This window comes from Procambarus clarkii, chromosome 51, assembly GCF_040958095.1.
Source record: "Procambarus clarkii isolate CNS0578487 chromosome 51, FALCON_Pclarkii_2.0, whole genome shotgun sequence".
NCBI lineage: Eukaryota > Metazoa > Arthropoda > Malacostraca > Decapoda > Cambaridae > Procambarus > Procambarus clarkii.
Genome location: NC_091200.1, coordinates 6,885,959 through 6,899,649, shown reverse-complemented (window position 1 = coordinate 6,899,649; position 13,691 = coordinate 6,885,959). Strand labels below are relative to the sequence as shown.

Sequence of the window (13,691 nt, the reverse complement as noted above, 5' to 3'; positions counted from 1 at the left end):
TCTTTGGTCCTGCCTCTCGATTTTCAATCAACTGGTGTGCAGATTCCTGAGCCTACTGGGCTCTTATAATATATATACATTTGAAACTGTGTGGCGTTTGCCTCCACCACATCACTGCCTAAGTGGATGCACACAAAGACACTGTCTTTGTGAGTGTGTTTTGACGACACGCTCCAGCTTTAAGCTAGAGCTTGTAATTATCCAGCTGCATCATGATGGGGGTAGGGGGGGGGGGCCGGGTACCTGGGGAGGGGGCTCGTGGGAGGTGAAGGGAAGGGTGGGGGGCATTTTGTAACATTTTGTCGATAACGGGAGCGAGGGCGAAGCGTGGCTGAGTGGTGTGGAAGGATGGAGTTTGGGGCGGGGGCGATTGGGGAAGGAAAAGGGGGAGGGTGGCAGGGACGAGATGTAACAGTGGGGAGATGTAGCAGTAGTGGGGAGGGATGTTTGAAGAGTCAGCATTTGTGGCAGCGGTATGGAGAGGGGAACGCAAGTGGGATGGTAGTCGAGAGCCAATTCTAGTGGAAGGGGTTTGTAGAAAGGGTATAACCCTACTCGGGAGGGCTGTGGGTGCAGGTAACATGGTAGGGGGGGAGGGTTGTGGGTGGAGGTATCACTCTAGGGGAGGGCTGTGGGTGGAGGTATCACTGTAAGGGAGGGCTGTGGGTGGAGGTATCACTGTAGGGGAGGGTTGTGGGTGGAGGTATCACTCTAGGGGAGGGCTGTGGGTGGAGGTATCACTGTAAGGGAGGGCTGTGGGTGGAGGTATCACTGTAAGGGAGGGCTGTGGGTGGAGGTATCACTGTAAGGGAGGGCTGTGGGTGGAGGTATCACTGTAGGGGAGGGTTGTGGGTGGAGGTATCACTCTAGGGGAGGGCTGTGGGTGGAGGTATCACTGTAAGGGAGGGCTGTGGGTGGAGGTATCACTGTAGGGGAGGGCTGTGGGTGGAGGTATCACTGTAGGGGAGGGCTGTGGGTGGAGGTATCACTGTAAGGGAGGGCTGTGGGTGGAGGTATCACTGTAAAGGAGGGCTGTGGGTGGAGGTATCACTGTAAGGGAGGGCTGTGGGTGGAGGTATCACTGTAAGGGAGGGCTGTGGGTGGAGGTATCACTGTAAAGGAGTGCTGGAGACAACATTGGAAGGGAGTGTTGTGGATGGAGGCAACATTGGGGTTATCTTGCGATGATTTCGGGGCCTAGCGTCCCCGCGGCCCGGTCCTCGACCAGGGCTGGTCGGGTGAGAGGAGATGCAGTATATACCGCAAGGTCAAGGTGTCAGCTAGTGTCACAAAACTTAGCCATCACCTGTTGGTGTAGTTATTCAACTGTGACTGGATACAAACGAAATCATTTTAATTTGTGTTTCCCTTTGTTTCAGGTGAGTATTGTGAGTGGTGACCCTGAGAGGAAGTACCAGCCAGCAGTACCACCTGGTAAGGACAGATGAGCACCTACTGCTCACAGTATACATAGTTTGTCACATATACTATACACAGCAGTTAACTAGGCCCCGAACTCGCGACCTGGTGAATATCAACTCGTAACTTATCTACGAGCCACTCTGCTAATGCTTCGCTTATAATTATAGCATGAAAATCCACCGACCATTGTCATAAGGGTATGCAAGCTATCTTAAGTTTCTAACCAATTCTAACCCTTGAGCCCCTTGGCTGGAACATCTCACGAGGCCAGATCCAGCGGTAGATCCTGGTGGACCAAACTCTCACAAGTCGAGCCTGGCCTCGGACCGGGCTTGGGGAGTAGAAAAACTCCAGAACCCCATCAAGCAGGTATCAAGCAGGTATTCAGTGATGGAAGCAATCATTAACACGCACGCTGGGCGACGAGGTGTCATACTGTCTATTTCTCTTCTGAAGAACATAATTAACAACCTGTAATTGTGTCAAACTGGTTAGGAGCTTGAAAAGCTTACCAACTCTTGGCAGAATCATTAGTGGATTTCCAAGTTACAATTCTTAAAGTTGAGTCTTGCAGAGGGGTGTGCTAGCCTGGTGTAACGTGTGAAGTAGATGGTGTATGGTAATCTGTCTAAATACTAACCAAGGATCTAATGAAGTGTTTTGTTTAGAGACAGTTTACTCAAATTTCTTAATTCCACGTGTTATGAAAATCACTGGAAATTTACATCTAGATGGCTTAGTTATATTCATTATAGTTTATTGCTATATACGATCTTAATCATTATATATAATTACATATAATGAATAACCGTAAGTTGGGCTAAGAACTCGATAGTCTGAGAGTAGAGGATTATTGGTAACCGTCTCAGATAATCATTATTTCGCATGAAGATAATGATTAGCGGTAATTATCGGTGATAAAGTTGGATACTCCCAAGCCTCTGTGAACGACAGCTGATCAATATACGATTAGCGATAATGACGTAAATAGAGGCAGCTGCTGCAGGTGTACAGAAAGCTGCTGCAGGTGTACAGAAAGCTGCTGCAGGTATAGAGGTAAGAAACTTGTGCAACTGTAGGGGAAGGCAGCTGCTGCAGGTGTAGAGGAAACTACTGCAGGTGTACAGAAAGCTGCTGCAGGTGTAGAGGTAAGAAACTTGCGCAACTGTAGGGGAAGGGAGGTGGTGCAGGTGTAGAGAGAGCGGGGTGAGGGAGGGTGCCGGGGCGTGTGAAACATGACGGATCATGCCTGGTGGTGGTGGTGGTCGTGCTGCTACAACCAAAACATGTTTTCTGGCCATGACTGGTGTACCGAGCGAGTGAGAGAGTAGGCTCATTGGAGGGGGTTTGCTTGACGCTGGGCTTCAGACCTACCAAATGAGGACGGATCATTAAGCCACCATTACATTATTGTTAGACCTGCAAAACAATGCCATGTTGCGAAGAACACATTACCCGAAGAACACATTACTCCTTGGGATATACTAGATGGTAATACTGACAGTGAACGAAGAGGGAGTTTCATTATTTTCAACCTTATTAACAACATTGCAAGAAGTTGTGCAGCTCTTGCAACCACTTGCAAGGAAGTGCAGCTCTTGCAACCACTTGCAAGGAAGTGCAGCTCTTGCAACCACTTGCAAGGAAGTGCAGCTCTTGCAACCACTTGCAAGGGTGTGCAGCTCTTGCAACCACTTGCAAGGGTGTGCAGCTCTTGCAACCACTTGCAAGGGTGTGCAGCTCTTGCAACCACTTGCAAGGGTGTGCAGCTCTTGCGACCACTTGCAAGGGTGTGCAGCTCTTGCAACCACTTGCAAGGGTGTGCAGCTCTTGCAACCACTTGCAAGGAAGTGCAGCTCATGTGGACGTAACGCTCCACAAATTTTTGTTGTTCCTGCAGACTCCAGCGCTGACACGCTTCCTTTTAACCTTAGAAAGAAAATGAAATAGCACAGAGAACTTGCACGGCATGAAAAGTAAAAACCGTCACACTGGGTGATGGAGACGTCCGACCACCTTCCTCGCCTGACACGCGGGTGCTACCTTCAGCCTCCTCAGATTAACAGGTGCACCTTGACTAGTTAGGTGAAGGTTCTGGGAAACAATGTCAAATTAGGTTTTGGTGAGGCTCCCAAGATAACTATTGCTACCGCATTTGTTTGGTGGGTTAGACTTGAGGTGTTTACCTTGAGTCCTTTAGCACCTGGTCTTCGCCTTCGACTCACAACCGAGGGATCTGAGTTCAGTCCCAGAGCATAACAGAAATGGTTGGGCACGTTTCCTTTCACCTCATGCCTTTATTCACATAGCATTCAATTGTTAGGGGGGACCTTGATCAACGATGAAACCTGATCCACCAAACTGTGATCCTGGTTGACCAGACCCCCTAACCAGGAGGCCTGGACAGAGACCGGGCCGCGGGGACGTTGATCCCCTGACCCAGCAACAGGTAGAATTAAGGTACAAGCTTCCTATCCTCAATTATGGGAATTATTGTTAGTCTTAAAGAAATAGAAGAGTTCAGAAGTGAAGTTTGTGATGACTGCTTGATCATGTACCAAAGAAACACGTGATACAAGGACATTATGAATGAAATATTTCACTATGAGAAAAAGTGGAATTCAAAAATGTGGGAGATGGATTAATGTAATTCATTAGTATATGAAATAGTTTTCTTTAGTAAATATATTTCACCAACCTGAGAGCCGTTACTAAATCTTGTTGTTACGTGAGTCTTTAGACGTAGGCTTTCGTGGCGTAAATTGGTGGATTTTCAGCTGCTGTGGGGAGGCGAGTGTCGGCTTATCTTACAGCCAGCGTGGTGGGTAGACAGTGGCCTGGATAATGGCCAGATTAGTGTTTGAGAGTCGACGTGGATGGTATATACTTTCAGCGTGGTTTGGGGTTGACAGTCGGCATGGTTGGGGTTGACAGTCGGCATGGTTGGGGTTGACAGTCGGCATGGTTGGGGTTGACAGTCGGCATGGTTGGGGTTGACAGTCGGCATGGTTGGGGTTGACAGTCGGCGTCGTTGGGGTTGACAGTCGGCGTCGTTGGGGTTGACAGTCGGCGGGGTTGGGGTTGACAGTCGGCGGGGTTGGGGTTGACAGTCGACGGGGTTGGGGTTGACAGTCGGCGGGGTTTGGGGTTGACAGTCCGCGGGGTTGGCGAAATTATTAGAAGTGTCTGTGCCTGAGGCCAAGCCTTCCTCCTGCTGGCCTGTGCCTGAGGCCAAGCCTTCCTCCTGCTGGCCTGTGCCTGAGGCCAAGCCTTCCTCCTGCTGGCCTGTGCCTGAGGCCAAGCCTTCCTCCTGCTGGCCTGTGCCTGAGGCCAAGCCTTCCTCCTGCTGGCCTGTGCCTGAGGCCAAGCCTTCCTCCTGCTGGCCTGTGCCTGAGGCCAAGCCTTCCTCCTGCTGGCCTGTGCCTGAGGCCAAGCCTTCCTCCTGCTGGCCTGTGCCTGAGGCCAAGCCTTCCTCCTGCTGGCCTGTGCCTGAGGCCAAGCCTTCCTCCTGCTGGCCTGTGCCTGAGGCCAAGCCTTCCTCCTGCCGGCCTGTGCCTGAGGCCAAGCCGTCCTCCTGCTGGCCTGTGCCTGAGGCCAAGCCTTCCTCCTGCTGGCCTGTGCCTGAGGCCAAGCCGTCCTCCTGCTGGCCTGTGCCTGAGGCCAAGCCGTCCTCCTGCTGGCCTGTGCCTGAGGCCAAGCCGTCCTCCTGCTGGCCTGTGCCTGAGGCCAAGCCGTCCTCCTGCTGGCCTGTGCCTGAGGCCAAGCCGTCCTCCTGCTGGCCTGTGCCTGAGGCCAAGCCGTCCTCCTGCTGGCCTGTGCCTGAGGCCAAGCCGTCCTCCTGCTGGCCTGTGCCTGAGGCCAAGCCGTCCTCCTGCCGGCCTGTGCCTGAGGCCAAGCCGTCCTCCTGCTGGCCTGTGCCTGAGGCCAAGCCGTCCTCCTGCCGGCCTGTGCCTGAGGCCAAGCCGTCCTCCTGCTGGCCTGTGCCTGAGGCCAAGCCGTCCTCCTGCCGGCCTGTGCCTGAGGCCAAGCCGTCCTCCTGCTGGCCTGTGCCTGAGGCCAAGCCGTCCTCCTGCTGGCCTGTGCCTGAGGCCAAGCCGTCCTCCTGCTGGCCTGTGCCTGAGGCCAAGCCGTCCTCCTGCTGGCCTGTGCCTGAGGCCAAGCCGTCCTCCTGCTGGCCTGTGCCTGAGGCCAAGCCGTCCTCCTGCCGGCCTGTGCCTGAGGCCAAGCCGTCCTCCTGCTGGCCTGTGCCTGAGGCCAAGCCGTCCTCCTGCTGGCCTGTGCCTGAGGCCAAGCCGTCCTCCTGCTGGCCTGTGCCTGAGGCCAAGCCGTCCTCCTGCTGGCCTGTGCCTGAGGCCAAGCCGTCCTCCTGCCGGCCTGTGCCTGAGGCCAAGCCGTCCTCCTGCCGGCCTGTGCCTGAGGCCAAGCCGTCCTCCTGCTGGCCTGTGCCTGAGGCCAAGCCGTCCTCCTGCCGGCCTGTGCCTGAGGCCAAGCCGTCCTCCTGCCGGCCTGTGCCTGAGGCCAAGCCGTCCTCCTGCCGGCCTGTGCCTGAGGCCAAGCCGTCCTCCTGCCGGCCTGTGCCTGAGGCCAAGCCGTCCTCCTGCCGGCCTGTGCCCGGGCTAACCCTGATTTACAACTTATGACCTTTTTGCGGCTTAAATACGGCCGGCATCCTGCGGCGCGGACATCTCTCAAGAAAGTTATTAGAGTGCAGTACTCCAGAAGTTGGCGGGCGCTACTGCTGCTACCCCAGCTGCTGCCCCAGCTGCTGCTCCAGCTGCTCCTGCTGCTGCTACTGCTGCTACCCCAGCTGCTCCTGCTGCTGCTGCTACTGCTGCTACCCCAGCTGCTCCTGCTGCTGCTACTGCTGCTACCCCAGCTGCTCCTGCCTCTCACAAGTGCCAGCTTTAAGGGGTGTCAACTTTACTTCCGCATCATTAAGTCGGTTACCTGTGGCGGCAGCTATTGTTCGCGTTTGCTTTTTTGTGACACCTTCCTTGGCCACACGCTCCTTCATCTGCCCAATCGTCTTCCTTGTTTTCTGGTGAGGGAGATAGCTTGAAACCTTGTGTTCGCGCTCGTCTGCGTGTGTGCGTAGATGTGTGCGCGAGGCGCCACAATATTGCACCTTGTGTCAGCGGGAGATCACCGGCTGCAGTAATGGAATTTTAATGAGTGGGCGTCTTCCAATTAGCAAGAAATAGGACGCGTAAAGCACCACCAAATTCATATGATGCGTGCCCCACCTCCCCCCTTCCCGGCCTGGCGCTTATGTACTCACTCCAACACCAACTCTACTGCACTATATATATATATATATATATATATATATATATATATATATATATATATATATATATATATATATATATATATATATATATATATATATATATATATATATATATATATATATATATATATATATATATATATATATATATATATATATATAAAATGTGTGTGTATGTGCTTAATTATGTATCCACCAGGTAAACGAAATGAAAATCCGAACGTTTTTGTGTTGAAACACGAAAATGCTTGACATTTTCGTTTCGTGACAGTCACGTCGACTATGTAAAATTCAACATATGCGAAGCACTACATTTCAAACTCCAATTATATGAAGCACAACATACCAAAAATCCAATTATCAACAGTCAGCTTACACTTAATAATTTCTTACCCTATAATAATACCAAAACAGAATTACCAGTTTACGCCAAACTTGGGACGCGCCTATTGCCGAATCTAGAAATATTGCCAGAGTATTTCTAGACAATAGAATATTGCCAGAAAGTGGATGTCTTCAAGATGTACTTAGATAAGTTCCTGCAAGAAGTGCCGGACTAACAAGGATGTAGTGGATATGTGGGCCTGCAGGGTACTCCAAGTAACAGCCTGTTGGACCAAGTTACCACAAGTCGACCCTGGCCTGAGGCCGGGGTCGGGAAGTAGACACTCCCGACACCCTCTCCAGGAATGCCTCTCATATCGATGTGTTAACAGCCCTCTTGTCTCTTTGAGGGTCAACGAAGAGAGACGTGTTTTCAAGCAGCGCCTAGTGAAGATTGTTCACAAGTCAAGCAGACCGTCAACCCTGGTCGGAGACCGTGCCGCAGAGACATTGATCCTCGGAACCAACTCTAGGTAAACTCCAAATAAACTGAGGGTAAGGAAGGAGTGTGAAATATAAGTTTGGTGAAGAAGTGTGTGGTATATTGCTCCTAACTGTCTACTTTATAGATCCTTCACTTTTGGAGACCAGAGTGCAAGGGTGGAGGGGGCCCCGGCACCCATGATGCAGCAACAGGGGCAGCATTAATAAGATATTGGCAATTAAAATTAGACGAACTACGGCCATGATGCAGCACAGTTTTGTTATAATTAAGGTGCCATACGATGCATTGTTCCCAGCATGAGCGAGCACCTTTGGTGTATATTACTACCATGAACAAACAGCTTGGTGTATCAGTGTTCCCAGCTTGAACACAAACCCAAGTGTATCAGGTTATCTTGAGATGATTTCGGGGCTTTTTAGTGTCCCCGCGGCCCGGTACTCGACCAGGCCTCCACCCCCAGGAAGCAGCCCGTGACAGCTGACTTACACCCAGGTACCTATTTTACTGCTAGGTAACAGGGGCATAGGGTGAAAGGAACTCTGCCCATTGTTTCTCGCCGGCGCCTGGGATCGAACCCAGGACCACAGGATCACAAGTCCAGCGTGCTGTCCGCTCGGCCGACCGGCTCCCCTCACCGGAACACCGGATCAGTGTTATTGGCATGAACAGAGAGGTTGGTGTGTCAATATCATCAGAAGTAGCCAGTAAGGAAAGCATAATAAGGCGGCGAGAGGTGTGCGTGTGTGCGTGCGTGTGTGTGTGCGTGTGTGCGTGTGTGCGTGTGCGCGTGTGCGCGTGTGCGCGTGCGTGTGTGCGTGTGTGCGTGCGTGCGTGCGTGCGTGCGTGCGTGTGCGTGTGTGTGTGTGTGTGTGTGTGTGTGTGTGTGTGTGTGTGTGTGTGTGTGTGTGTGTGTGTGTGTGTGTGTGTGTGTGTGTGTGTGGTGTATGCCAGGAGAGAGGAGGAGCACCCAGGCAGAATAAACGGGTTAAGGCGTCCCCGGGCCGAGGCTCGCCTTGGGTTTACACACATGGCGGAATCGGAAATTTCAGAAGTATATTGCGGTTGAAGAATTGCATATACATCACCAGGCAAGCGGAACACGGGACGGGAGGCCGGGTCCGGGCTTCCTGGGGTGGGTGTAGTGGGGCGGGGCTGTGGTGGGCGTGGTGGGGCGGGGCTGTGGTGGGCGTAGTGGAGTGAGCGTCCGTTGGCGGGGGCTAAGATGGATGTAGCAGTGGGACAGGGCTGGGGTGGAATGAGATGAGACAGGGTCTACTAATTTACCTGCAGTGGAATGGGGAGTGGTTAACACAGCATAACATAGTGGAATGGGGGTAGTTAGCAGTCCGTTTTCTACATTTGCCACTCCATAAAAAATCTAAGCACCTAACCAGAAAGGTACGAACCCAAGCAACTGGTTAAGTAGAAGGGTTTAGACTGGGATGGGTTGATCATGGTATGTCATGGAACATAGCATATGTTCCTTGACATATGTCGAGGCAGGAGAGAGAGGTATGTCGAGGAAGGCAACAAGAGTTAAGTCGACACTGGGCACTGTAGTCGGGGGTAAGAAGGTGCCCGCGTGGTCACCGATCCAGTTAGTAGCCTTACCCAGTGATGCTGCACACTAAACTGAACGAATGATTAATTTTGCTTATTGCCTCCAGCGTTGTTTAGTTTATTGTGAACCACTTTTTCATCCTGTGAGAGTTAACGTAAAAAGATACAGTCCACTGTCCCAATCACTTGGGCTGGACGGTAGAGCGACAGTAGAGCTTCATGCAGGTCGACGTTCAATCCCCGACCGTCTAAGTGGTTGGGCACCATTCCTTCCCCCCATCCCATCCCAAATCCTTATCCTGATCCCTTCCAAGTGCTAAATAGTTGTAGTGGCTTGGCGCTTTCTCCTGATAGTTCCCGTCCCTTGTTCTATGATAGTGTATATATAAGATAAAAGGCACAGGGAAGTTCCAGAACTTTTAACTATTTTCACCCCAAAATGAGAGAAGTACTATGAAAGAAACTGTCCAGCATTGTGTGTCAAGGGATCACCAGCAACACAGCCATACACCCGGCTAAAGTTAATAAGTAAGAACAGACAAATTGGCAGAACTGGCAAGGCTTACTGTCACCACGGAGACATCCCGGACAGGACACACATGCCCTTACTACAACCACAGGTATTAACACCAGTAATAACACAACTATTCTCATCGTTTCTGTTTGGCAACATAAAGGGTCTTAAAACATTTAGCACCTTGAGGTTACCTTGAGGTGCTTCCGGGGCTTAGCGTCCCGGCGGCCCGGTCGTCGACCAGGCTTCCTGGTTGCTGGACTGATCAACCAGGGCAGTCCACTATACAGATGGTCTCCTCACAGAAGCAAATGCAGTGTTTACAGCCTTCACTCTGGCATTTGTAAAGGACTATTAAGACACCGGAATATGGATAACAGAATGAGTTAGAAGATGGGGGTCTTTCTGTGCGTTAAAGAGACACTCTGCTACACTGTGTTGCTTAACTTAACAAATATGTTGGCAAAACTGAGTCAAAATTTAAATAAGTTTAATCCTGGGAACATATGTATATTAGAGGGCACCGGGGGTACGCGAACCCCAGTTAAATACCCACGCCTATACCATTCATTTTGTTTACATCTCGTAAACTGGCGAAGGGGAAGGGAACTATCAGGAGAAAGCGCTAAGCCATTACTACTATTTAGTACTTGGAAGGGGTCAGGATAAGGATTTGGGATGGGATGGGGGGAAGGAATGGTGCCCAACCCCTTGGACGGTCGGGGATTGAACGCCGACCTGCATGAAACGAGATCGTCACTCTACCGTCCACCCCAAGTGGTTTGGTAAACTGATGAAGTGATTCCGAACTGTATTGTTAAATTGAGAATTCTATGCTAATGGAGTGTGTGTGTGTGTGTGTGTGTGTGTGTGTGTGTGTGTGTGTGTGTGTGTGTGTGTGTGTGTGTGTGTGTGTGTGTGTACGTACGTGTGTGTACTCACCTAGTTATGCTTGCAAAGGGGGGGGGGGTGTTGAGTTTGCCTGGAGCATACCTGGAGAGGGTCCTGGGAGTTCTATTCCCCGAGTCCGCCTGGAACCAGCCTCGACTTGTGATAACTTGGTCCAACAGGCTGTTGCTTAGAGCAGCCCGCAGGACCACACCACACCACACCACACCACACCACACCACACCACACCACACCACAACACTGTAGACAATACTACAGTCTGGTTGGTCCGGCATTTCTTGCAAGAACTTGTCTGAGTGGTTCTTGAAGACATCCACTTTTGTTCCGGCAATATTTCTAATGCTTGCTGGGAGGGTATTGAACAGCCATAGACCTCTGATGATCAGACGGTGTTCTCTGATTGTGCCAATGGCAATTCTACTAGTTCTGTTCTGCATTTCCTTCCGTGTCTTTTGCTCCAGTATGGTGTTATCCTACTGTACAAATTTGGTACCTGGGCTTCCAGTATCTTGTATGTATATATTATTTGATACCTTTCTCGTCTCCATTCCAGAGACTACATTTTGACAGCTTTGAGACGGTCCCAATAATTTAGATGTTTTATCGTGACAATCCTCGTGGCGCAGTGGTAAAGCACTCGCCCGGCTGTGCCCTGGGGTACAGAGCTTTTCACTTCACTTGCACTTTTCACCGTCACTCTCTGCAATCAACTTCGGCTCTTTGGTCCGGCCTCACAACCATAAATCAGCCGGTGCACAGGTTCCTATTTGAGTCTATTGGGTTCTTAATCATATCTACATTTGAAAGTGTGTATGGAGTCTGCCTCCACCACATCACTGCCTAATGTATTTCACTTCTTCACTACTTTAACACTGAAAAAAAATCTGTTATTAACTACCCAGTCATTTCCTCTGATACTTTTGGTAGGTGGTAATCATGTCACTCCCTAACTTCCGTTTTCCTGTGCCATAAGGTTTAATTCCTGTAGATTTGCTTCATAACTCACACCTGGATTATACCCGTAGAGGGTTCTGGGAGTTATCTTACTTCCCAAATCCGGCCTGGCTTGATATGTGAGAGCTTGGTCCAGTGGGCTGTTGCTTGGCGCGGCCCGCAGCTCTGCTACATCCTGGTTGGTCCGTCACTTTTTCCAGAAAACTGTGATTGTTCTTGAATAAGTGCACTTATTTTCCTGCAATGTTACATATACTTGCTGGGAGGATATTGAACAGCCGTAGACCTTCCATGTTCATACATTGTTCTCTGAATGTGCCTCTGGCATCTCTGCTCAATAGCTCTATGCTGCATTTACTACCATATCGATCGCTGCTTGTAGTATTCATCTGAACTTGTAGTGAACCTCTGAACTATATCTTGAAATTATCTTGAGATGATTTCGGGGCTTTAGTGTCCCCGCGGCCCGGTCCTCGACCAGGCCTCCACCCCCCAAGAAGCAGCCCGTGACAGCTGACTAACACCCAGGTGCCTATTTTACTGCTAGGTAACAGAGGCATAGGGTGAAAGAAACTCTGCCCATTGTTTCTCGCCGGCGCCTGGGATCGAACCCAGGACCACAGGATCACAAGTCCAGCGTGCTGTCCGCTCGGCCGACCGGCTCCCATCCGGTCTATAGTATACATCCGCTCCAGAGGTCTGTTAATATTTTGCCTCAGCACCCAAATCAATTGTATTTGTTTACCAAAGCGTCTGATTTGTAGGCGATAAATATAACCCAGGTTGATGCTTTTTCCGAATATAAAACAAACATTTGTTTTTACCTTGTGTGCAAAATAATAGGTGTAATTTGTTCAGCAAATGTGTAGTTTGCTGATTTGTTAACGAATACAAAACACGCTATGATATATTTCGAGTGCCTATTTATTTTTTTTCTATTTATGTCTGCGGCTCTCTGCAAGCAACGGAGTTAGACCAAAAATTAAGTTTCGACAATGTTCTTAGCAAGCACGGGAACACACGAGGGCAGACCTCTGTGCCACGAATGTAATGTTCATCCTGTTGACCAAACCACACACTAGAAACTGAAGAGACGACGACGTTTCGGTCCGTCCTGGACCGAAACATCGATCCAGGACTTAATCGTCTCAAGTCGATTGTGAATGGTCCAATCGACTTGAGAATGGTCCAGGACGGACCGAAACGTCGTCGTACCTTTCACTTTCTAGTGTGTGGTTTGGTCAACATATTTCAGTCACGTTATTGTGACTCCTCGTCTGCATGCTCATCCTCCAGTCGGTTTTAATCAATATTCTTGATAGGAAGCAAAATCCCGTGGAAATCACTCATGAGCTCCTCTAATACGTGCCAATTGTAATTAATTGTCGTGTTGGCGATAAAGCTCTTCTGTGTGGGTAATTAGTTGAGGGGATTTATGTGATAGCTGGTGTTGACTGTGGGGGTGGTCCCCCCCCCCTGGGTGACTGGTGTTGACTGTGGTGGTGTTCCCCCCCCCCCTGGGTGACTGGTGTTGACTGTGGTGGTGGTCTTCCCCCCCCCCTGGGTGACTGGTGTTGACTGTGGTGGTGTTCCCCCCCCTGGGTGACTGGTGTTGACAGTGGTGGTGGTCTTCCCCCCCCCCCTGGGTGACTGGTGTTGACTGTGGTGGTGTTCCCCCCCCCTGGGTGACTGGTGTTGACAGTGGTGGTGGTCTCCCCCCCCCCCTGGGTGACTGGTGTTGACTGTGGTGGTGTCCCCCCCCCCTGGGTGACTGGTGTTGACAGTGGTAGTGGTCTTCCCCCCCCCCCCTGGGTGACTGGTGTTGACTGTGGTGGTGTTCCCCCCCCCCCCCCCCTGGGTGACTGGTGTTGACGGTGGGGGTGGCCCTCCCCTCCCCCACCTCAAGAGAGAAGACTTGTACGGCCGCACTTCAATGTTTTTCCTGCGAAGTTTCTTTTTAATTGTTACCGCCTTAGGGAGATACATTATTTATTATGCACCCAATACTCATCTTGTGAGCGGGAGCGGAACAAGGATGACAGAAGGCACTAAAGTGTTTAATCAGACCTCAGGAGGACACTGTCCCTCTGCTGTAAGACTTTTGTCAACTCTGACCGCGTTATTATCTTGTAATATTTCCCTCCTTAATAGTAGTTTAATTTTTTCTAGGCTAATCTTGTTTTATTTCAAATAAATAAATTAAACCTTGGTAA

At 50.6% G+C, this 13,691-nt stretch overlaps 1 protein-coding gene across 1 annotated transcript in view; it reads right to left on the bottom strand.

Moving 5' to 3' along the window:
- Window positions 1-4,195: 4,195 nt before the first annotated feature.
- The window catches only part of LOC138351964 (protein qua-1-like), a 66,950-nt gene continuing 57,454 nt past the window's right edge, over window positions 4,196-13,691 (bottom strand). The window contains exon 3 of the mRNA XM_069304134.1: window positions 4,196-6,027. Coding sequence (XP_069160235.1) covers window positions 4,196-6,027 — 1,832 coding nt within the window. The remainder of the gene's footprint in view (window positions 6,028-13,691) is intronic.